The sequence below is a fragment of the Rhodnius prolixus genome, unplaced genomic scaffold (genome assembly GCF_049639745.1).
Source record: "Rhodnius prolixus isolate KJV_2025 unplaced genomic scaffold, Rpr scaffold_6, whole genome shotgun sequence".
In the NCBI taxonomy this organism is placed as follows: Eukaryota; Metazoa; Arthropoda; class Insecta; order Hemiptera; family Reduviidae; genus Rhodnius; species Rhodnius prolixus.
In genome coordinates, this window is record NW_027411634.1 from 40,306,716 (window position 1) to 40,330,320 (window position 23,605).

Below are 23,605 nucleotides of genomic sequence, written 5' to 3' on the forward strand. Positions count from 1 at the left end.
AAAGATTAATACAGAAAGGAAAATTACACTAAATACAAAATAATAATAAGGAAAATATAAGACTTACAGACGGTAACATATGCAGGCACTGGCCAGGCCGAACGTACGGTAGAGAGTGAATCTCTTATTTTTTTCTTCTTTGGAATGTTAACTGTAAATAGCACATCGGTCTTGCAGTTCAAAGGTCAAATTTATATTATGCAACAGCTCCTGCCATCTATGACTATTTTTTCGGTTACAATAGGACGCAACGGTCTGGATGAATGCAGTTCTTCAGCGCCATTTGCGTGTAAGTCATATTAGATCATCATGAGAGATAAGCCAAAGAACGAATTAAATCATAAAAGAAAAAAAAAAGGTAATTGAAAGAATGTTAAGGATTTGTGAGAAAGATAAGTCAGGATGCACAATGGAGGATTCTGCGCAAGAAGCGAACAGAAGAAGCCACTGCTTAGAGATTAGATCTCTGCTTGAGATAGGTGATTGGATGAGAGGATCTGGGATGGAAAGAAGCAAGGAGATGAAGATAGCGGCAGGTCATGATTAGCTACAGGTCCTTTGCATCAAAGTTAAAAAAAGTGTGGTTTATATTATAATTTTTATTATTATTATATTATAAGTAGAACAACTTGTGGCTAATGTTATCGAATACTCAACGCAATCGATATGGTATTTCGATTAGCATTATATTTCCTTCAATTTTTTGTGCGATTTTTGGTTCGATTTTTTGCAGGGCGGCGGCGCACCTATCACTTTTATTTTGCGCAAATAACTCTTGCAAGGTAAGTAATGATCGATTTCCGGCACCTCCAAATTTTCAAATGGTTGTTTAATATTTGGTAATTTATTAATATGTTCAACACATTCCATGTACTCATGCTGGACAATTGACTGTGTAACTTTGACATCAGTTTCCAGTATTGCTAAATGGCTATGTTTTTTTTGAAACATTTTTTGCATTTCAATATTGATTTTCGTCAAACATCTCAATCTTGCAATAGTAGGTTTTGATTTGCAAGTTACTGCTTTAACTTGATGTTGTAAGATCATCTTTTGGAAATCATTAACTTTTTCCATTGTAGTTAAAAAATTTGGAAATTTTATGCCATTGTATTTTTTTTGGAAAGCTTTGCATTTTCTTACTTCTTCTTTTCCCATAATTGAATTTTTAGAGGTTTGGTTCACTTGAAGAAAGAGGTTATCTTTCACTTTTTTAACCATAATTTGTGTTGAGAATTGTAATGTTACAGCTGGTATGATTAACTCGTTCACAATCCGTTTCATTTTTTCCTTTGTAATTTCCTCTGTACTCGCCTGCAGTCCAAATCCATCTCCGAAGCTGTTTATCTAAACGAACACAAACTCTAGTTAGAAAACTATTCAGGACTTCCTCTAGTCAATATGTTTTGTTGTTATTAATAATGATTTCTAAAAACAGAAGGTTGACACCGCGACATTATATCTGTTTAATGTTTAGAATCATACTCTATTTTTATGAGAAAACCGCTAGAACATGATAGCCTACACAGAATACTAGTTAGACAGGTACTACGACGTAGTATTATATCCGTACAGTATCTAACGAGGCACTTTAAAGAATTTTCTTATCTCCCTAAGTTGCCTGAGAAAAGGTTTTCAAAGTAAACGTCTTACATGTTCTAAGTAGCCGTAAGTTTAAAGTAACATAAGAATATCTACAATGGCTGGTCAACCCTGAAATGAAAGCCTTCACATACAAAAAAAAAAAAAAAAAAATTAGCCTTAACGGCATTTTCAGTGATTATTTTGTAGGTTAGGCAGTGCCGGAAAACATCAAAGCATTGTGTGACAACTGTTTTTGTTAGTGAAAGTTTTGTCAGTAGCGGTTAAAGTGAAGGTTAAGTCTGAACAATAGTATTCTTAGTGAAAGTTTTGTATGTAGCAGTTAAAGTTAAAGGTTAGGTCTGGAAAACCGTTTTTTTAGTGAAAGTTTTGTCGATAGCGGTTAAAGTGAAAGTTAGGTCTGAACAATAGTATTCTTAGTGAAAGTTTTGTATGTAGCAGTTAAAGTTAAAGGTTAGGTCTGGAAAACCGTTTTTTTCGTGAAAGTTTTGTCAGTAGCGGTTAAAGTGAAAGTTAGGTCTAGACAACCGTTTTTGTTTGTGAAAGTTTTGTCGGTAGCAGTTAAAGTGAAGGTTAGGTCTGGACAACCGTTTTTGTTAGTGAAAGTTTTGTCAGTAGCGGTTAAAGTGAAGGTTAAGTCTGAACAATAGTATTCTTAGTGAAAGTTTTGTATGTAGCAGTTAAAGTTAAAGGTTAGGTCTGGAAAACCGTTTTTTTTAGTGAAAGTTTTGTCGGTAGCGGTTAAAGTGAAAGTTAGGTCTGAACAATAGTATTCTTAGTGAAAGTTTTGTATGTAGCAGTTAAAGTTAAAGGTTAGGTCTGGAAAACCGTTTTTTTTGTGAAAGTTTTGTCAGTAGCGGTTAAAGTGAAAGTTAGGTCTAGACAACCGTTTTTGTTTGTGAAAGTTTTGTCGGTAGCAGTTAAAGTGAAGGTTAGGTCTGGACAACCGTTTTTTTTAGTAAAAGTTTTGTCAGTAGCGGTTAAAGTGAAAGTTAGGTCTGACAACCGTTTTTGTTTGTGAAAGTTTTGTCGGTAGCAGTTAAAGTGAAAGTTAGGTCTGACAACAGCTTTTTTTAGTGAAAGTTTTGTCAGTAGCGGGTAGCAGTTAAAGTGAAAGTCAGGTCTGACAACCGTTTTTGTTAGTGAAAGTTTTGTCAATAGCAGTTAAAGTTAAAGGTTAGGTCTGACAACCGTTTTTGTTAGTGAAAGTTTTGTCAGTAGTAGTTATAGTGAAAGGTTAGGTCTGACAACAGCTTTTTTTGGTGAATGTTTTGTAATTAGCGGGTAGCAGTTAAAGTGAAAGTTAGGTCTGACAACAGCTTTTTTTTGGTGAAAGTTTTGTCGGTAGCGAATAGCAGTTAAAGTGAAGGATAGGCCTGACCACAGTTTATGTTAGTGAAAGTTTTGTCATTTAGCAGTTAAAGTTAAAGGTTAGGTCTGACATCCGTTTTTGTTAGTGAAAGTTTTGTCAATAGCGGTTAAAGTTAAAGGTTAGATCTGACAACCATTTTTGTTAGTGATAGCTTTGTCAATAGCAGTTAATGTTAAAGGTTAGGTCTGACAATCGTTTTTGTTAGTGAAAGTTTTGTCGGTAGCAGTTAAAGTTAAAGTTTAGGTCTAAAGTGAAAGTTTTGTCGGTAGCAGTTAAAGTGAAAGTTAGGTCTGACAACCGTTTTTGTTTGTGAAAGTTTTGTCGGTAGCGGTTAAAGTGAAAGTTAGGTCTGACAACCGTTTTTGTTAGTGAAAGTTTTGTCAATAGCAGTTAAAGTTAAAGGTTAGGTCTGACAACCGTTTTTGTTATTGAAAGTTTTTTCTGAAACAGTTAAAGTTAAAGATTAGGTCTGACAAGAATTTTGTTAGTGGAAGGTTAAGGGAAAGGTTAGGATGTTAGGGAATAAGTGAAAATGTTTGACGACATTTAGTGTGACAACAAGTTTTATTAAGGAGCCAGAAGTTGGAGAATAAATTAGACCAACTAAAACTAGAGGAGCAGTAATTATTGGCTGATGGTAATATTTTGATATTTAGCAAGTAACCTAAAAATAGAAAATTTCCCTTCACTAAAAATTTTCTAAACATTAAATTTATCTTTCCTTTGCCCCCCCCCACCCTCCCTGCATAAACACAAAATTTGTGGAAAGTGAATTAATATCTCACACGGTTCCTCCTTTAAATAAATCGCTTCATATTATTTCTGGCTAAAAAAAGGTTTATCCCCAAAATCCCTACAAACATAAATAGCATTTACCTGCACGTTAAGAAATACCACAATTACAGAAAGAAAATACATCTTGTTCTTGGATATCTTCCTTTGTTATTGTGATGAACAACTTTAACAAATTTTTTTATAGTTTTTATTACAAAATTTTAATTACCTATTATCCATTGAAAGTTTTACGGCGAAACAAATTATTTTATTATTTATTTCATTTATTAGTTAAAAACACAAAGAAAAAAGAAAAATGCTTACGATTGTATAAACAAAGAATTTTTCCTTTTTCTAGTCTACTAGTAAAAGACTCAAATTTTCTAGAGATTTTCACCTGAAATATTCGTTTTGAGATCGATTGGCTGAGTATCAAAATGTGTTTATTATTCACTCAGTCTCTCAAACTAACTGTATTGGTGGGTATCCACCAATAACTCAAAAATGACACAATCGCAAGATAATCGAATAAGTATCGACAGAGGATGCTACACTAATGTTTAAAAAAAAGAAATATGTCAACCGAAAATACAAATTTTGTTGAATTTTTTGGTTTTTAATCCCTATTTCTTTAAGAATTTAGAATAAAATACTTAAAAAATAAAATATATAAATGTATTCATATATTTTATTTAAATGTCAACGATTAGATTCATATAGGAAGACTTGAATGCATTAGATTCAAGTCAATATCAAAATTCATCAATTCCCGACGATGGCATGGAGTAGCTGAGTGGTTAGCGAATACTGGTTTCTAACGCGGAGGTCATGGGATCGAATCCAGTCTGTAGATTTTTTTCTTTTCTTTTTCTTTTTCTTCCTAGGAGCTTCTCACAGTTCGGTGGTGCAGTTAACCCAGTCTAAGTAGAATTTAACCTCTGAATGGTAGATAATAAAAGCTGTAAATCTTTGTTTTTGGCATTTTATAAGTTTTGGCTCAAAAGTCTCATATAATCCCCGAGTACGCGTCACCGGAAGACAGTGGTCAAAGGTCACGACAATCAGTTTTTTTTTTTTTTTTTGTAAATATCTCGTTTCCTTTGCACTAAGTGACATTTAAAGTTATTACAAAAGTTGTAGAGCATAAAATTCTCTACAAATTTGATTCTTTACAATTTTGCATACAATCAACCGTTCTTGAGATAGAGCGCGAAGAGTGGGAGGCACTTAGCCGTATGTATAATCAACTGTGGTTAAGACAACTGTGGTTAGGTCAACTGTGTAATTCAGTACATAGTAAAGTTACGAAAATATTATAGTTATTAAGAAACCTTAGTTACTAACTAATTGATGTATCTATATAAATAAATTTAAATTTTGGTTTGTTAAAAATCTTAAATCTTCGAAAGTTCGTCAGCAATTTCTTTGAAATTTGGGCATAAAGTTGTATTCGAATACGAGCGTGTTTTTATATACCTATTATATAGATGTCGCACCCAATGACAGGTAAAAACATGTCTTTTTAAAAACACAGTGCCATCTGTTGGACGTAAAAAAACAAAAAACAAAAAAACACGTGCTATACAAAATATTTTACGATTCCATTTCAAAGTTTCAGATTGCATTGTTAATTTGAATGTTCATAGATTTCAATGTGCAACAAATAGCCCTGAATCCAGCGGCTATAACTTATAACTGCTTTCTGTGACGCCACGTCAAAATGAACGCGTTTTTCGAAAACAAACCTGCTGTATTCGGTAGTACCTACGTACGGAACACATGGAACGTGAGTAGGAAATCATTTGAACGTCGCAATTCTTGGAGAACGAGTCGACGGACAATCTGGCATATTTAAAGAAACTACACATAGTCTTACACTTTTACACTGGTGCAAATCCCAAATCAAGATGATTGCTTCTTTCTTAGAATAAGTCAGGCCCCAACGTCTTCCAGCAATTGAGAATTGTCAACGGCGATGCACATGCCACTTATACGTGCAGTGTATGTCAAGCTTTGTATTGATTGGAGAACGACCGCCTTCGAATGCATGCATAATGACAATACGTCACATCTAAATAGTGCATTTTTTTTGGCGATTATATTGATTGGCCTGCTCTCCTTCATCTCCAAGGGAGTTTACAGGTGTAATATAAATCGTGCGTGGCTGAAGATATTTTCTGTTGAATACGCTAGGAAAATTCCAACATGAGCGTGGAATTCACAGTAGAAATCTACAACGAAGCGCTGATTAAGATTGAAAATTTGTGCTTCGAAATCACGAACTAAGTGCTCCATCAATTGGAGAACACCACTTTGATGCTGCTTTCTTCGATTTATTACGGGAGATCTTTTGTCGTATGTGTAATCAAATATTCCTAAGCTAACGCTTGAGCAAAAAGGCATTCAAGATCAAATAATGCGAACTGCCAACAACGTGGTTGGAGGAATCTTCTTCTTAGATGCGCCAGGAGGAACTGGTAAAACGTTTACTACAATAATTAGATTGATGTAGACTTTAGAATTATCTCAATCTATCACCAGAATCAACCAGAGGCCTCTATGCTTCCTTAAGATCACAAGATCATCATTGATATCCTGTAGAGAGTTCTATTGCAGGATACTTTCTCTCCTTCTGCTCTACAAGACCACCATCATATATTTACTCTGAGTTCATTGGCGCTCAGAGCTTTTTCCAGTGCACTGCTAAACTCTGAACAGTATGTTCTCTCGTTACTCACAACAACTGCCCATCACCGGACAGTGAGCTGTTCGTAGCTTCTAGGAGAAGAAAAAATCTTAAGAACCAACAGCTGGATTCGAACCCGGGAGCTCTGCGTTGAAATCCAGTAGAAGAAAGAAGATAAAAGAAGTCTTTATTCAATTACAAAGATACAAAACTTATAAATTAATTAAATAGGTATAAATTATAGAATTCACAAATTAATAAATTTATGTACTCATAGCTAATCCCTTCCCTAAATTAATAAATCAAATAATAATAAGAAAAACAAAAATAATACAATTTTTTTATTTTTATTTACTTTGAATTTTTACTTTTATTTCTAGCCTTAAAGACGTCGTTTTTTTGTATTTACTTTGAATTTTTACTTTTATTTTAAGCCTTAAAGACGACTTTTTTTTTTTGTATTACTTTGAACTTTTACTTTTATTTTTAGCCTTAAAGACGTCGTTTTTTTTGTATTTACTTTTAATTTTTACTTTTATTTTTAGCCTTAAAGACGTCGTTTTTTTTACTTTTTACTTTTATTTTAAGCCTTAAAGACGTTTTTTTTTTTGTATTACTTTGAACTTTTACTTTTATTTTTAGCCTTAAAGACGTCGTTTTTTTTTTGTATTTACTTTTAATTTTTACTTTTATTTTTAGCCTTAAAGACGTCGTTTTTTTAATTTTTTTTTATTTACTTTGAATTTTTACTTTTATTTTTAGCCTTAAAGACGTCCGCACGGTACTTTGACCGTCAGGGAATTCTATTTGTTCAGAATGTATTTCATTTTTTATAAATTTATATTTTTATTTATTTTTTAATGGTTTTATAATATATATTATATATGTAAGACGGTTTTCGAAACAGATTTTATTATTCTGTAAAGAATAAACACTATGAAAACATTCCATGTAACGTAAACAATCAAAAGTCATGCTTAACCTTCCCAGGGTGTAACCTAACATTCAGGTTGTGTCGCAGTTGTCGTCAGCACCCACTGATGGCACTTTTACATAAATATATTTTAATAATATATAGTCATATACATCTATGTTAATAAAGCACGGCAAGGCAAAACAGCAAGACAATATTTGGCCAAATCCTTTCCGTTTATGTAGGCCGCAACTTGCTGAACTGGAAGGGTTCGCGATCCGACGATTCCATTGATCGCGCAGGATAAATCCATTCGTATAGATTATAAATTACGTGGTGATGAAAATTACTGGATAGAACCGAAACGACTAAGAAAAGGTAGTCGTCTCAGTTGGTTTTTTTTGGGTGGGGGGGGGGGAAATCGGGAAAAGAAAGATTGAGGATGGCAAATTGTCAAAAACAAAACAAAAAAATTAATGTGTGGCTGTGTCATGGACCCGGCCGTGTGACGTACGTGAATACGTTTATGTAACGGATTATATTTTTTATATAAAATATTTTTATTTATGTATTTAGGATGAAACAATGTGTCTTCATAATCGACGATCGAACACAATCTATGCCTGTACAGTCCGTTGTACGATGTAGAAGCGATTTCATCATCCACTTGCATAATTTCAACCGCCCCAGCTGCAGATGTACTGACACCCTCGTCGTTGATCCGCCAGGGCCGCATTCATTCTTTTACGTTTCCGGCACAGCTTGCCTCGGTCATATGGTGTATTATTATTACCATTCAGATTGTTCTTGAGAAGCCCTTTCCAACCGTATACCGATCTCCTGTATTTGGTTTTGGCTTTTCGACGTGTATAGGCCGACATTATATATTTTGATAATATTTTTTTATTCTAAACACCTTATTATATTCACTGTCACTATTTTACACTAATGTTTTATATACAATCGATAAATCGTGACGACAGCTGGTGATTAAAACTTAAACGAACATCGTAGCTTCTTCTAATCAAAAGTTATACTAATTGCAAATCTCGATAGGCAGCAAAATGATCTCAAAATGGCGGCGCTTCCCCCTCCATGCTCGCGATGCGTCACAGCCCTCGCTTATCGTAATAAATTCTTTGATCCTTTAGCTATCCAGTGGTCTAATTTAATTTTGGATGTGGACGATAGATTCGAAACTATAATGCCAAACTGTATCCCCCGATTTTGTTATCATTAGTTTTTTTGGATTGTCACCATATGATTCGAATTTAAAGACGTATTCACGTAAAAAAAGAGACAGCCCCCCCCCGTAGATGGAGATGGAAGATCAGGATTTGGGATATTTGACGAAGGATGGTTTAGGTGTCCAGAACGCCGTAGGTTGCTGGAATAGAAAAGGCAATCAATGCGATTGGAATAATTAGTTTTAATGGAATAATTAACACATTTTATTTCTACAACTAGCTTTACCATTTTTAATCTTTTGTCACATTCTTGTAGCAAGGCGCACCCTTCACTTCGCCGGTTTCGTTGTTCACGATGGCTAACGTGATCTGACAAGGGACGTTTTGATTTATTGTTTTCAGAGCGAGTGCAGCTTTCAAATCATCAAATGGCTGTTTAATTTTTGGTAAAGTTTCTATACATTTTAAACATTTTTTAAATTGATTTCCTACGATCTTCAATGTCTCGTTGACTATCTTATCCATCGGTGCCAATTGTACATATTTCTCTTGAAATGCACCTTGCATATCGTTATTGATTTTCATTAAACAAACCATTGAATCCATGAAACCTTTTGATTTACAATATTTTGCTCCAAACACATGTTTTGTGGCAATTTTCATGAAATTTGTAGCATTTCCCATTACATCTACATAAACTGGGAAGGTTATCCCTTTGTATTTCTTTACAAATTCATGGCAACTCCTTTCGTCTTCATCATTCTCATTCGGATGTGTATATTTTCCGTTCAATTTTAGATTATCATCCACTTTGTCGACCATCACTTGTGTGGCGTATTTTAATTTTGTAGCTTGAACGATTGAAATGTTCATAACGTTATTCATTAGCTCCTCCAAACGTGCCATCATTCTTTCGTGCAGTCCTTGTCCGCTTACAAAGATGTCTACCTAAACAAAAAGAAGCTTCAAAATTTCTTCTTACCCAACTTACGTAAATATATATATATATATATATATATACAGGGTGACCCAAGGTATATGGATAACGACTTTTCCCGGAAACTAAGATAGCTAGAAAAAAAACAACTCAAGTTTTTTCTTAGAAATCCAAATTTAAGTTGTAAATTTTTTTCGGTGCTTCCAGAAGCGAGATACAGGCACCAACTTCATTTTTTCAAATTGCATCTGTAAGAATAATAGATGCCTGTAACTCGGTTAAATTCGAACCCATTTCTTTGGCAGTAAGGGACAATTGGCAGGAAAGAGCATGTCTATGCATCTCTAATAGTGGAGGCCATTTCGAGCAAGATCTGTAATATTAATGAGGAGTAAAATTTATAATAAAATAGTACTTTTCTTCTTATTCAATCAAAAATTCGTTATAATATTATCATTTTGACATTTCTTATAAGAATCATGTTTTCATTCATAACTTGTAAAAACCGTTCAAGTAAATTTTTCTTAAAAAAAAATAGAGGAATCTATTTCTTAAATAAAAACCGCACCTCCCCATTTGCAAAAAATGAAGTTGGTGCCTGTATCTCGCTTCTGGAAGCACCGAAAAAAATTTACAACTTAAATTTGGATTCCTGACAAAAAACTAAGGGAACACGTATTTTTTAGTTTTCTTTTCTAGCTATCTTAGTTTCCGAGGAAAAGTCGTTATCCATATACCTTGGGACATCCTATATATAGGGTGTTCATTTTAAGAGGGCTCAAATGCATTTCATGATTAAATGGTTAATCTGAGCAAAAAATGGTAGAGGAAAAATTTGTTGAAAGGTGCCTCCTCTGGCTCGCAGGTTAGCCAGAAGGTTATCAACTTGAGGAGGCACCTTTGAAGGCAAAGTACATGCTTCACAAGTTGAGTAAAGCGCATTATCTGTTAAATTAAGGAATAAGTTTGATCCTTTACATGAAAGATATTGATCACTTAAATATGTGGCAGGAGGTTTCCAATTTTTTTTTGCAATTAAACGCAACTCTCTCAAAATTACCAAAAATATTATTAAACCTTCTTGTTTGTAACAGATGTAAAATTATTTTTTAGCCATTTTGGGTATGTTTGAGAACATCTAAAGCTTTTAACATTTGACTTTTTCTTAGAAAAATCACTCGGAAAACGACTTATTTCCCGATATTAAGAAAAATACTAGCTTTACGGCCTTGGCAATATTTTTAGTAGAAAGGGGATGAAAAAATAAATAAAAATGACCTATCGCGTGCTCTTTTTTCGTTCTGATAACAAGTTAAAAAAATTGAAATATGATTAAAAATACCAGATTTTGAAATGGCCTAGCACCTTTAATTTTGAAAATATCGAATTGCGGTTTCCGGATTCTTTCATAACTTTTTATACTCTTTAAAACTGAGTATATGAAAATGAGGGTCATCTGCAAACTCTTACTTTTGGTCGCGCGTCAGCCGCGTATGCGGGCAGGAATCTAAAATCAAGTCACATATTCTGAAACTAGAGGTGACGGACAACAAATTTTTCCTCTACCATTTTTCGCTCAGATCAACCGTTTAACCATGAAATCCATTTGAGCCGTCTTAAAATGAACACCCTGTATAATATATTTTTTATAACTTATCATTTATATTTTTTAAAAGATTATTAGCTTCAATAGTATAATTTTTACTGTAATAAATAATACTATATTGCTGTTGAAGGAATAGTGACGTCACAGTTTCCCTAGAAACCAAACTCTATTCCCTAAAAAAAAAAGTCTGGAACAAAACTTAGGCCTCGGCAGCTATCTAACAAAGTTACAGACCACGCCACAAAGCCTTGGAGTAGCGGAGAGGGGGGAACCTTTGGAAAGTTTTAATTTCTCGCCAAATATTTAAAACATTTATGATTGGTAATTTTCTCCATATGTTGTGGTAGACCTGTTTTATAATTGACAGAGTTTCCCTTCGTTTTCGATATTTTGGTAAAGTCCAGAATTGAGGAATGTTATATTTTGTAAGTTTGGAAGTAAAATAGTTTGTTGCAGCATTAGAAGTGTATTGTGAAGATTTGTAGTGGACAAGGTGTAAGTATTGTTAGTCCATATTAACATTTGGAATTCGTATTCTTAAATCTAGTATTTACAAAAGTCTATTTTCTTGCAAAAAGTGTTGGATATTATATTTTCTTTTATGGAAGGAGAGGGGGCACATTTCAACATCACCAGTTAAAATGTGCCGCCCTACCGACCTGCAAGTTTGTGACTTTCTTTTTTGGTTTAATCGCAGAGAAGGGGAAAGTGGTCCGAACCTACATTAAGAAGCGCAACAAACCCGAATATTTTGTTCAAACTTCCCTAAACCCATCACCCTTCGGGAGTACAACATCCCCGGACTGTGTCATTCTCAGAACCTTTGAACTAGATTTCAGTGGTTTAAAAGAGAAAGTAATGTAGTAGTCGAGAGAAATAACTGATAGAAGGTAGATTCAGAGTAAAGTAATATCATTTCATTCTATTTTATATTGTGTTCAAAGGTGACCCCACCAGTGGGGCAGATATTAACATCTGACACAAAATTTTTAAATTAAAAAAATATGATATGTATGTAAAGTATCAACTGTTTATTGGATATAGATCTGTTAAGAAGACTTGAAAGTTGTAGAAAACAAAATAAAAAGGTTCAATAATACGATTGTAACAGAAAATGTTAATTCTGTTCAAAGGTGGCCCCCCTCTACGCTACCGGCGTTCAAGTCTTTATGAACTTCTTTTGTTAGAGGATGTTTTTTAGTGAAGCCTAAGAAAATTATTTACACCAAAAGATGATAACTAAACCTCTGATGATGCACGTAATTTAAAAGTTTCTAAGATGTACCAAAAAAAAAAATCAACGAGTTTATTGGCTTTAACTAAATTTTTAGTAAAATTGTTAAAGTTGCATTCTTTTTAAGAAATTTGTGCGTTTTCTTTTCTTGCATTAATTCTTGGTAAAAATCTAATTTCCCTTGAAACCTTAAATTTAAATGAACAAAGCAATCTGATTGGTCACATACGCTTCGCCCCCCCCGCCGGAAAATGAACCGCGTGAATAAACGCCAAAAACAATTATTTCCGACCCCAAAATCCATACAAACATATAGATAGCATTTTTACCTGCACGTTAAGAAATACCACAATTACAAAAAGAAAATACATCTTGTTTCTGGATATCTTCCTTTGTTATTGTGAGGAACAACTTTAACAAATTATTTTATAGTTTTTATTACAAAATTTTAATTACCTATTATCCATAGAATTTTTAACAAAGAAAAGATATTAGCACAAATCATTATTTTATTATTTATTTCAATGAACAATACAGTCATTTGTTAGGAAATTCTAAAGAAAAAACAAATAACATTTTTTAAAAACCTTATTTACTAAAAATGGTTTCAATATATTATATAAAAAAAATTATAAGCCAGCAAGTATAGTGTGAGACAGAAGCATAAATGAAGTCGAAATTTCTAAACCTAATTACACCGATACTAGTTAGGGTTGAACTTTTGTTTAATCATTTTTAGGGATTAGTTAAAATAAAATTATACATTACAAACCTATAGATATAGTAGTCGCCACGGTAGCCGAGAGGTTATAGGCTAGACCCGCAAAGCTAAGATGTATTGCGGTACTAGTCTAGGCCTTGGATTTTATTTAATGGTTAATATGAGAAATTTATAGTATAGTATGTTAGGCAGTTATAGGCTAGACCCGCAAAGCTAATATGTATTGCGGTACTAGTCTAGGCCTTGGATTTTTAATGGTTAATATGAGAAATTTATAGAAAAGTATGTTAGGCGGTTATAGGCTAGACCCGCAAAGCTAATATGTATTGCGGTACTAGTCTAGGCCTTGGATTTTATTTAATGGTTAATATGAGAAATTTATAGTAAAGTATGTTAGGCGGTTGGAGGCTAGACCCGCAAAGCTAAGATGTATTGCGGTACTAGTCTAAGCCTTGGATTTTATTTAATGGTTAATATAAGAAATTTATAGTAAAGTATGTTAAGCAGTTATAGGCTAGACCCGCAAAGCTAAGATGCATTGTGGTACTAGTCTAGGTCTTGGATTTTATTTAATGGTTAATATGAGAAATTTATGGTAAAGTATGTTAGGCGATTATAGGCTAGACCCACAAAGCTAAGATGTATTGCGGTACTAGTCTAAGCCTTGGATTTTATTTAATGGTTAATATGAGAAATTTACAGTAAAGTATGTTAGTCGGTTATAGGCTAGACCCGCAAAGCTAAGATGCATTGCGGTACTAGTCTAGGTCTTGGATTTTATTTAATGGTTAATATGAGAAATTTATGGTAAAGTATGTTAGGCGATTATAGGCTAGACCCACAAAGCTAAGATGTATTGCGGTACTAGTCTAAGCCTTGGATTTTATTTAATGGTTAATATGAGAAATTTACAGTAAAGTATGTTAGTCGGTTATAGGCTAGACCCGCAAAGCTAAGATGCATTGTGGTACTAGTCTAGGTCTTGGATTTTATTTAATGGCTAATATGAGAAATTTATGGTAAAGTATGTTAGGCGATTATAGGCTAGACCCACAAAGCTAAGATGTATTGCGGTACTAGTCTAAGCCTTGGATTTTATTTAATGGTTAATATGAGAAATTTACAGTAAAGTATGTTAGTCGGTTATAGGCTAGACCCGCAAAGCTAAGATGCATTGTGGTACTAGTCTAGGTCTTGGATTTTATTTAATGGTTAATATGAGAAATTTATGGTAAAGTATGTTAGGCGATTATAGGCTAGACCCACAAAGCTAAGATGTATTGCGGTACTAGTCTAAGCCTTGGATTTTATTTAATGGTTAATATGAGAAATTTACAGTAAAGTATGTTAGTCGGTTATAGGCTAGACCCGCAAAGCTAAGATGCATTGCGGTACTAGTCTAGGTCTTGGATTTTATTTAATGGTTAATATGAGAAATTTATGGTAAAGTATGTTAGGCGATTATAGGCTAGACCCACAAAGCTAAGATGTATTGCGGTACTAGTCTAAGCCTTGGATTTTATTTAATGGTTAATATGAGAAATTTACAGTAAAGTATGTTAGTCGGTTATAGGCTAGACCCGCAAAGCTAAGATGCATTGTGGTACTAGTCTAGGTCTTGGATTTTATTTAATGGCTAATATGAGAAATTTATGGTAATGTATGTTAGGCGATTATAGGCTAGACCCACAAAGCTAAGATGTATTGCGGTACTAGTCTAAGCCTTGGATTTTATTTAATGGTTAATATGAGAAATTTACAGTAAAGTATGTTAGTCGGTTATAGGCTAGACCCGCAAAGCTAAGATGCATTGTGGTACTAGTCTAGGTCTTGGATTTTATTTAATGGCTAATATGAGAAATTTATGGTAAAGTATGTTAGGCGATTATAGGCTAGACCCACAAAGCTAAGATGTATTGCGGTACTAGTCTAAGCCTTGGATTTTATTTAATGGTTAATATGAGAAATTTACAGTAAAGTATGTTAGTCGGTTATAGGCTAGACCCGCAAAGCTAAGATGCATTGTGGTACTAGTCTAGGTCTTGGATTTTATTTAATGGTTAATATGAGAAATTTATGGTAAAGTATGTTAGGCGATTATAGGCTAGACCCACAAAGCTAAGATGTATTGCGGTACTAGTCTAAGCCTTGGATTTTATTTAATGGTTAATATGAGAAATTTACAGTAAAGTATGTTAGTCGGTTATAGGCTAGACCCGCAAAGCTAAGATGCATTGCGGTACTAGTCTAGGTCTTGGATTTTATTTAATGGTTAATATGAGAAATTTATAGTAAAGTACGTTAGGCAGTTATAGGCTAGACCCGCAAAGCTAAGATGCATTGTGGTACTAGTCTAGGTCTTGGATTTTATTTAATGGTTAATATGAGAAATTTATAGTAAAGTACGTTAGGCAGTTATAGGCTAGACCCGCAAAGCTAAGATGTATTGCGGTACTAGTCTAGGCCTTGGATTTTATTTAATGGCTAATATGAGAAATTTATAGTAAAGTACGTTAGGCAGTTATAGGCTAGACCCGCAAAGCTAAGATGTATTGCGGTACTAGTCTAGCCCTTGGATTTTATTTAATGGTTAATATGAGAAATTTATAGTAAAGTATGTAAGGCAGTTATAGGCTAGACCCGCAAAGCTAAGATGTATTGCGGTACTAGTCTAGGCGTTGGATTTTATTTAATGGTTATTAAAAGAAATTTACAGTAAAGTATGTTTGCTAGTCGCCTCCGTCCACGACACCTAATTGGCAGTTGGACGCAAAGCCCGCCTGAAAAAATAGGCAATTAGTTTACTTTTTTTTTTCTTTTTTATTAGTGGTAGTTGAAAAAGCTTTTCAAGATAAAATCATGTGAGTGTTCACGACAGATTTTTTTTTCTTTGAGCTTGAAATTGAAATTTAAGCTCTTAGAGTGTAACTCAATATTATTCCACCCAGATAGTAGCACCTGCTAACCGCATTAGCTTGCCATCTAGCGGTGAATGATCAAAACTGTAACTAACCTCCTATAAAGATTATTTTTAGGAATTAAATTTTTTCTGTTACATTATTTTTTAATAACTTATAATTTATTCTTCATTGAATTCTAATGGAACTAATCCCTTAATTACAGCTCTACTGAAATCACTTTTTAGAAGTTCTGAAAAGTGATTTCAGCCCTTTAAATTTACTGGAAAATAGAAGCTTAATATTCCCATTTAACTTTGGAAAAATTATAAAATTCTTGGAATCGAAGACTTATTTGTTTTATTCTATCAGAAAAATACAATTTTAGTACTTGCATCGAAAAATAGTTCTCAGTAAAACTAAAGAACAATGAGCGATTAAAAATACAATAGATGAATCATTTATGATGAATTGGCAGTATAATTAAATAAACAATTTGAATTGTTTTCCCAATTTTCCATAAACTGACTAGTAATTATTTTTAACTATTGTTCAATTGTCAATTTATAAAAAGAAAGAAAAATAAAGTAAAAATCGAACCAACTGAACTAAAAATTGTAAATTAGATCAGTGGTAAGTTAGGTAATTTTACAAAATTATCAAGAGATGGCTGTAAGAAATTATGTATTGGTGATTGTCTGCCTGTTTGGAAGTCAGGTAATCAATCAATCATTTATTAATAGACGATTTTTTGTTTGTTTTTTAATAGTCTGATTTTCAACTGAGATCCGGGCATTTATAGCTAAGTTTTAGTCAAAATTCAGTCTATTTTTTTTTTTACAGATCTTTTTGACCATTCTTGGTCCATCTTCAGTGTAAAATGCTAAAATTTTCTTTTTACTAAAAACAGGTTTAAAATTATTATGATTATTATTATACTTATTTATTTATTTATTTTTAATGATTTAAGGCGCGTCAATATGTTATTGGCGCCCGGAGTTTTTTTCAGTGCACTGCCGGCCTCCGGATAGTGTTCTCTCTTTACAGACAACACTGTCCATCACCGGACAGTGAGCTCCTAGGAAGAGAAAATCTAAGGGTCAGCATCTGGCTTCGAACCCAGGACCTCTGCGTGGGAATCCAATACACTAAGCGCATAGCTAATCCCTTCCCTTGTTTGATATTATTATAATACTTATTATTATTATTATTCATTTAGGTTTTTATCTGGGACGAAGGAAATTTAAGGAAAGTACTTGAATTCAATCAAATAGATCCAATTGAATCCAATAGATTAGGTGGATGTGTTATTTACTTATTTACTTCAAGCGATTAGCCCTTCATGATGTGGTCCAACCCAAAGCATGCTAGTACAAGAACAAGAGAAGATAGTGCCAACATCTCAGTAAATCTCTTCTCTCCGTCGACTGGAGTCGATTTTATCAAAAGGGTTAAAGAGATAATAAAATATGCCTCCAGTATCCCTGGAGATCAATTTCCAGTATCCCTGGAAATAGCTATTTTGATATCTCCTGAATCAGACCCAAAAAAAAAATAGGTTTTACAAACTGTGGGCCTACTTAGCTAAGTGGTGTGAGGGGGGTCAGGCATAGCTAAATGACGAAAAATATTGCAGGAAGTTCTTGCTTTTGGACACACTGCTGCCAACCTAAAGGTGCCAATTTAACAAATCGATTTTTTTTTTTTTTTTTGAGATTTTATCGAAAACAGCTCGATTCCCTCCCGGTCTTAGGCCTTGGATTTTATTTAATGGTTAATAAAAGAAATTTACAGTAAAGTATGTTAGGCGGTTAGATGGTTAATAAAAGAAATTTACAGTAATGTATGTTAGGCGGTTAGAGGCTAGACCCGCAAAGCTAAGATGTATTGCGGTACTAGTCTAGGCCTTGGTTTTTATTTAATGGTTAATATGAGAAATTTATAGTAAAGTATGTTAGGCGGTTATAGGCTAGACCCGCAAAGCTAAGATGTAAAGTGGTACTAGTCTAGGGCTTGGATTTTATTTAATGGTTAATATGAGGAATTTACAGTAAAGTATGTTAGGCTGTTAGAGGCTAGACCCGCAAAGCTAAGATGTATTGCGGTACTAGTCTAGGCCTTGGAATGTATGTTTGCTAGTTGCCTCCGTCGCCGACACCTAATTTGGTAGTTGGACGTTAAGCCCACCTGAAAAAATAGGCATTACTACTACTACTACTACTACTACTACTACTAGATAAGATTCTAGTGCTAAGATTTCTACATGATTTGTGTTTATTTTTATTCAATTTTTGGTGGCAAATTTCATCGACAATTATACTGCATGGACGATTTATGTCAGGCAGCGATTTAATCGTCTATATGACTAACATAGTCATTCCTGATTGCTCTATATTCTCTCTAAAATTTCTATTTTATTTTTCACAGATTCTTTACTCGCATGGAGCTGGCCAACCTTTACCAGAATATATACAACAAATCACGGACAGAATCATAAACCCAACGTTTATGAAACTTTTTAAAATGCGTCAAATAAATGAGCTGGTCATGGAACGAATCAAAGATGTAAAATCGAAAGGCAATCCAAAAGAAGTTACCAAACCTCCAACGAAAGGCGGCAACAACAACAACAACAACAACAACAACAACAACAAAGCGGAAGGAATAGAACATTGTACAGTTTTAAATGATGAAATTAATCTAGATGAAGGCTTTCTTAAGGAAACTGAAAAATTGGTCAGCGAATTACTTGGCTATTTAGGCTGGTTCATCGTCGAGGCTAGTAAATGTAATCAGATAAAATTTTCCATGAATAAACTGGCTTGCAATATGAAAATTGGTCGTGATGTGGCACGCGTGTACGAACTGTACCAGCAGTCTGCAACGCATGCCATCGATAGATTGACATCTATCGATCAATACATCACTCGTTCAGCTGAAAAGTGTTTCGTTTACGAACAATAGATTGCTAAACACTGCTTCTCAATTATACAGGGTGATCCATTTAAAACGCACCAATTGCTAATAACTTTTTAGGAAAGTGGAATTTCGTAAAAACCCACGAAATAAACTATATGTTTTTTCGGTCTAGTTTTCAAATTTTTCACCCCCGATGCATATCTTAATTTTTGGCAGAGTTACGGCTAAAAACCCAATTAGGGTTTCATAAGGACCACTAGATTTGACAATAATTACGAAAACTACATAAAAAGTTGTGAAAAATGACGTTGATCCTGTTTCGATACCCCTAATATTAGTTGAGATATTTAAGATCAAAGTTACAATTTTATCTTATTCGTGAAAGGTTTTCAATATTAATTTTCCACCAGAAATACACGTTTTGGGTAGGTCCTCTGACTGCAAAAATGTTATTTGTGACGCAAAGAACAAAAATAATAATAATCAAAGATTTTAAAGAATGTAGTGGAATGTAAGTAATGATTGTGAGTGAATCAGGATAAATTCGTTTTATCATCAAATAAAAGCCACCAACACATCTATTTAATGCACCCAGTGTGCAAGACTTCTTGACCTATGATTGCGGACAGAATATCTTGCCAAGGAGAGGCGGGTGTTGGTCTAGTGGTCAAGAGCGTGGTTTTATAAGTGCTGGAGATCCCCAGTTCGAATCCCACGTATGACTACATTTTATTTAAAAAAGTGTTATCATGTATTAAGTATTGTGAATGACTGCACCCGCGGCATTCGAACTAGGGATCTCCCACTTACAAAGCCACGCTCATGACCATTAGACCAACACCCACTCCTCCCTGGCAAGATATTCTTACCGTAATCATAGGTCAAGAAGTCCTGCATACAGGGTACATTAAAATCATGTTATGATAGCTTTTATTTGATGATAAAACAAATTTATCCCTGATTCACCCACAACCATTAACATTACACTACATGTTTTAAAATGTTTAATTATTATTATTTTTGCTCTTTGCGTCACAAATAACAATTTTTGCAGTCAGAGGACCTCCCAAAACGTGTATTTCTGGTGGAAATTTAATATATTGAAAACCATTCACGAATAGATAAAATTGTAACTTTGATCTTACATATCTCGACTAATATTAGGGATATCAAAACGGGGTTAACGTCATTTTTCGCAGTTTTTTATGTAGTTTTCATAATCATTGTCAAATCTAGTGGTCCTTATGAAATCTTAATCGGGTTTTTGGCCATAACTCCGCCAAAAATGAAGATTCAGCATCTAGGGTAAAAAATTTGAAAACTAGACCAAAAAAAACATATAGTTTACTTCGTGGTTTTTTTTCCGATATTCCGTTTTCTTAAAAAGTTATTAGCGATTGGTGCGTTTTAAATGGATCACCCCTGTATATTTTATTCTAGGACAAGGTAAAAAAATTGAAGTCTGAACACTTTTTTTTTTAGAGTGGGGCTAAATGACAAATTCACTGCAGGATATATCCAATAAATAACCTCGTTTCATACAGGCCGATGCACAAAACTGCAGTATGTTAAGGTTGCACACTTTTTATTTTTATTAACCAATTTTATTATCCACTTTTATGAGCATTTCGAGACCAATAAGGGCGTGTATTGACTCAAAACTTAACAATGCTTATATTGAAGACAATAGTTTCAATATGGCTGCTATATTTAATGTAGGCCTTTAGGTTTCACAAGTATGTAAAATAGGGCTTAGCTGCCACAACTTTTTTTTTTTTTTTTTTAATCAAATTGGTCGCAGGAAATAATCAACAGCAGGAAAGTTAACCTTCTCCGGTAACCTTTTATTGCAAAAAACAGTAATAATGTCAAGTTTTTGAATTAATAAAATAAATAAGTTACAAGAAAATTTAAAAACAAATTTTAAAATTTATGTAAAGAGAAAAAAAATAACCTTCTTCATTTTTTTTTGTTTTATTCACCGACCTAAGACATCAAGAATATTTAATATTTATTTTATCAAAATTTTGTCTTGAGAGATCATTTCTAGAAAGCAGAAATCCATAGATTAACATTGCCATGGCGATTATCTGAGAAGACAATAGGAAAAAACAACTTGATTAATTGGAATAGTATTTTAAGAGAATTTTTGAAAGGTATCGAAAAAGATAACTGTTAAGCTCTTAAATCATATGTTAATCTGGCTTAATTTTGAGGTATATAAAGATTAGCCCAAACAATAAGTTGGGCGACTAGAAAATTTGTGAAAGAATACACACAACAATGGTTACCAGTCAGCTTGTTGCCGTTTTTCTCTCCTTATTCATGTTACAGGTAAATGTTTTTTATTAAGAAAGTATTAAGATCTCTCTCTCTCTCTCTCTCTCTCTAGAATAAACTTTGACCGGAAATGCATGCTTTGCGGTCTCTAGAGAGAGAGAAAGAGAGAGAGAAAATAAAAAGATGTACTGGATATGAAAAGTTTTTTTTGTTAGACCAATAAATGAAAATCTTCTTACTTCTTACTTCCTCCTGGGCAATCAATTTTTCACGCTAAGCATATCCATTCTAAGGTATTCTGAATCAGAAAACTTGTTCTGAACAAAATTGTTCTGTGGGTTTTTGTTAGTATGTTTGCAGTTATAGTTCGAAAACGGATGATTGCAGAGATTTTCAAATTTTCCAGTATAGTATTAGTGTCACTATACAGTACCCAATTTAGTATCCATATAGTACCCCATACAGTATACTGTATAGTACCCAAACAGCTTTTGGACCACATCAGGTAACCTGTACAGCTTCTATACTGGAATCAATTTTCCAGTTTCGTATTAGTGGCACTATACAGGGTGAACCAGTAAGTATGTTAATGTCCATAGGCCTACTGAGTGTAGTACATCTAAAGTGGAGTTCAATGACGTATTGGCCAACTTCATATTTTCTACTGTTCTTGAGTGATGTCACTTTAAATTTTTTTTTTTTTTTTATTAAAATCATTACTTTTTTCCAATAAAAATGTTAATACTCAGAAAAGTTTTAGTCCGAATTCGATTCTGATGATACGATTAGAAAGACAGATAAATTTTCTAAAAAACTGACACCATTTCGAAGCCATAAGTTATTCTCCAAACAGCCTCAATCTTCCTCCTGAATACTGGGAGGAAAAATAAAAATAATCGAAAATTTTTGAAGAAAACTCATTAGGCCCCCTTTATGTGATCCATTATCAGACACTAGGTGCTGGCCACTTTTTAGTAAAAGTTTCCTTGTCTAATGTGGGCTTTCAAACGGTATATCATTTTCTAGGATTCCTTTTATCTTTGTATGAGAAATTACGTTTGTTTTTTTGCAAGTAAAAACGTGTTCACGAGCAAGACACTACAGTGTTAGTTTATCAAGTAGTTTATATTAATTGAAAACTCTTTTAGATAGCACCAGTAGGCAATTTTAAGACAGTAGATTGTCTTAAAATAAGGAAATCAAAGGTTACAAAATTGCACTTTAAACATTTACTTCTGGATCTCTCCTGAAATATTTGAGAAAATGTTAGGAAATATTTTAAACAAGTTTAAAGTGCTAAACTAGTTTAAGCTGCTAAACTAGTTTAAGCTGCTAAACTAGTTGAAATTGCTAAACTAGTTTAAGCTGCTAAACAAGTTTAAGCTGCTAAACAAGTTTAAGCTGCTAAACAAGTTTAAGCTGCTAAACAAGTTTAAACTGCTAAACTAGTTTAAACTGCTAAACAAGTTTAAACTGCTAAACTAGTTTAAACTGCTAAACTAGTTTAAACTGCTAAACCAGTTTAAGCTGCTAAACAAGTTTACACTGCTAAACTAGTTTAAGCTGCTAAACTAGTTTAAACTGCTAAACTAGTTTAAACTGCTAAACCAGTTTAAACTGCTAAACTAGTTTAAACTGCTAAACAAGTTTAAACTGCTAAACAAGTTTAAACTGCTAAACAAGTTTAAACTGCAGTAAGAAAAAAAAAAAAAGAAAAGAAAAAAAAAAAGGCCTGTGAGTGTGTTTTTACGTCAATTTCCTTCTTCTTTTATTTTCTTGTTCGCAGACATGCCATGGATCCGACATGGACACAATCAGACATCTTCTTGAAGAAAAAGTTGAAGAAGCTTTTAAAGTATTAGTACATCCGGTTATCACAGAAGTAAACCGATTGAATCAAACGATAATAATTATTGAAAAATTTTTAGAAAAAAGAAAATTAAACAATCTACATCCGGCTGAACAAAAAGGAAAAAATCTAATTTTTCCAAATGAAGATAGTTGTAAAAATCTGACAGATTATCTACCAAAGGCTAAATCAATCGTAGAGAATGCATTCTATTTATGTAGTGACATTGGTGGCGCATTGTCTGGTCTAATTGTGGATGGTTTAGATTGTATTAGTACCATTGATGTGATCAAAGCGATAAAATGTTTGCTGAACGAGATCAACGAATTGCAGGATATAGGCCAAAAATATGAACCACAAGTGGTTAATACGATTCAGAATTTAAAAGTAATGATTGTCACATTGTATGATTTATTTGAAGAATGTATTAAAGTATAATATTTTTTATTTTTATTAAATATTAAATATTAAATATTAAAAATATTAAAGTATAATATTTTTTATTTTTTTTTACAATTTAATTTTATTTTTCTGAATTTTATAGTTTTTTACACAAAATTTGTTTTTGTTTTATAATTATTTTGTTTTGTTTCCTACAATAAAATTTTGTACACTGGCATTTCCGTCT

The 23,605-nt window shown here is 33.2% G+C and overlaps 2 protein-coding genes and 1 long non-coding RNA gene across 3 annotated transcripts; 1 reads left to right on the forward strand and 2 right to left on the reverse strand.

Annotated features, from left to right (window-relative positions):
- Positions 1-584: 584 nt before the first annotated feature.
- LOC141461208 (uncharacterized) lies at positions 585-4,249 on the reverse strand. Its single transcript, XR_012462680.1, has 2 exons — positions 3,851-4,249; positions 585-1,347 (listed from the first exon to the last, which is right to left on the reverse strand). It is a non-coding gene; the product is annotated as an uncharacterized lncRNA (long non-coding RNA).
- Positions 4,250-8,756: 4,507 nt separating this feature from the next.
- On the reverse strand, positions 8,757-12,736 carry LOC141461254 (uncharacterized). The gene is made up of 2 exons (XM_074142115.1): positions 12,641-12,736; positions 8,757-9,482 (listed from the first exon to the last, which is right to left on the reverse strand). The coding sequence occupies exons 1-2, from the start codon at positions 12,680-12,682 to the stop codon at positions 8,826-8,828; spliced, it is 699 nt and encodes a 232-aa protein (XP_073998216.1). The 5' UTR covers positions 12,683-12,736; the 3' UTR covers positions 8,757-8,825.
- Positions 12,737-16,461: 3,725 nt separating this feature from the next.
- LOC141460247 (uncharacterized) lies at positions 16,462-23,596 on the forward strand. Its single transcript, XM_074140071.1, has 3 exons — positions 16,462-16,646; positions 18,357-21,182; positions 22,915-23,596. Exons 1-2 carry the CDS (start codon positions 16,596-16,598, stop codon positions 18,891-18,893), a joined length of 588 nt encoding a protein of 195 aa, XP_073996172.1. The 5' UTR covers positions 16,462-16,595; the 3' UTR covers positions 18,894-21,182; positions 22,915-23,596.
- The last annotated feature ends 9 nt before the right edge of the window (positions 23,597-23,605 follow it).

Coding starts and splice junctions, on each gene's coding strand:
- LOC141461254 (XM_074142115.1), bottom strand. CDS start 12,682: ATGTATTTTCTTTTTGTAATTGTGGTATTTCTTAACGTGCAG. Junction 9,483..12,640: donor TGGTATTTCTTAACGTGCAG/GTAAAAATGCTA, acceptor CTTTTTGTTTAG/GTAGACATCTTTGTAAGCGG.
- LOC141460247 (XM_074140071.1), top strand. CDS start 16,596: ATGGCTGTAAGAAATTATGTATTGGTGATTGTCTGCCTGTTTGGAAGT. Junction 16,647..18,356: donor TCTGCCTGTTTGGAAGTCAG/GTAATCAATCAA, acceptor TATTTTTCACAG/ATTCTTTACTCGCATGGAGC.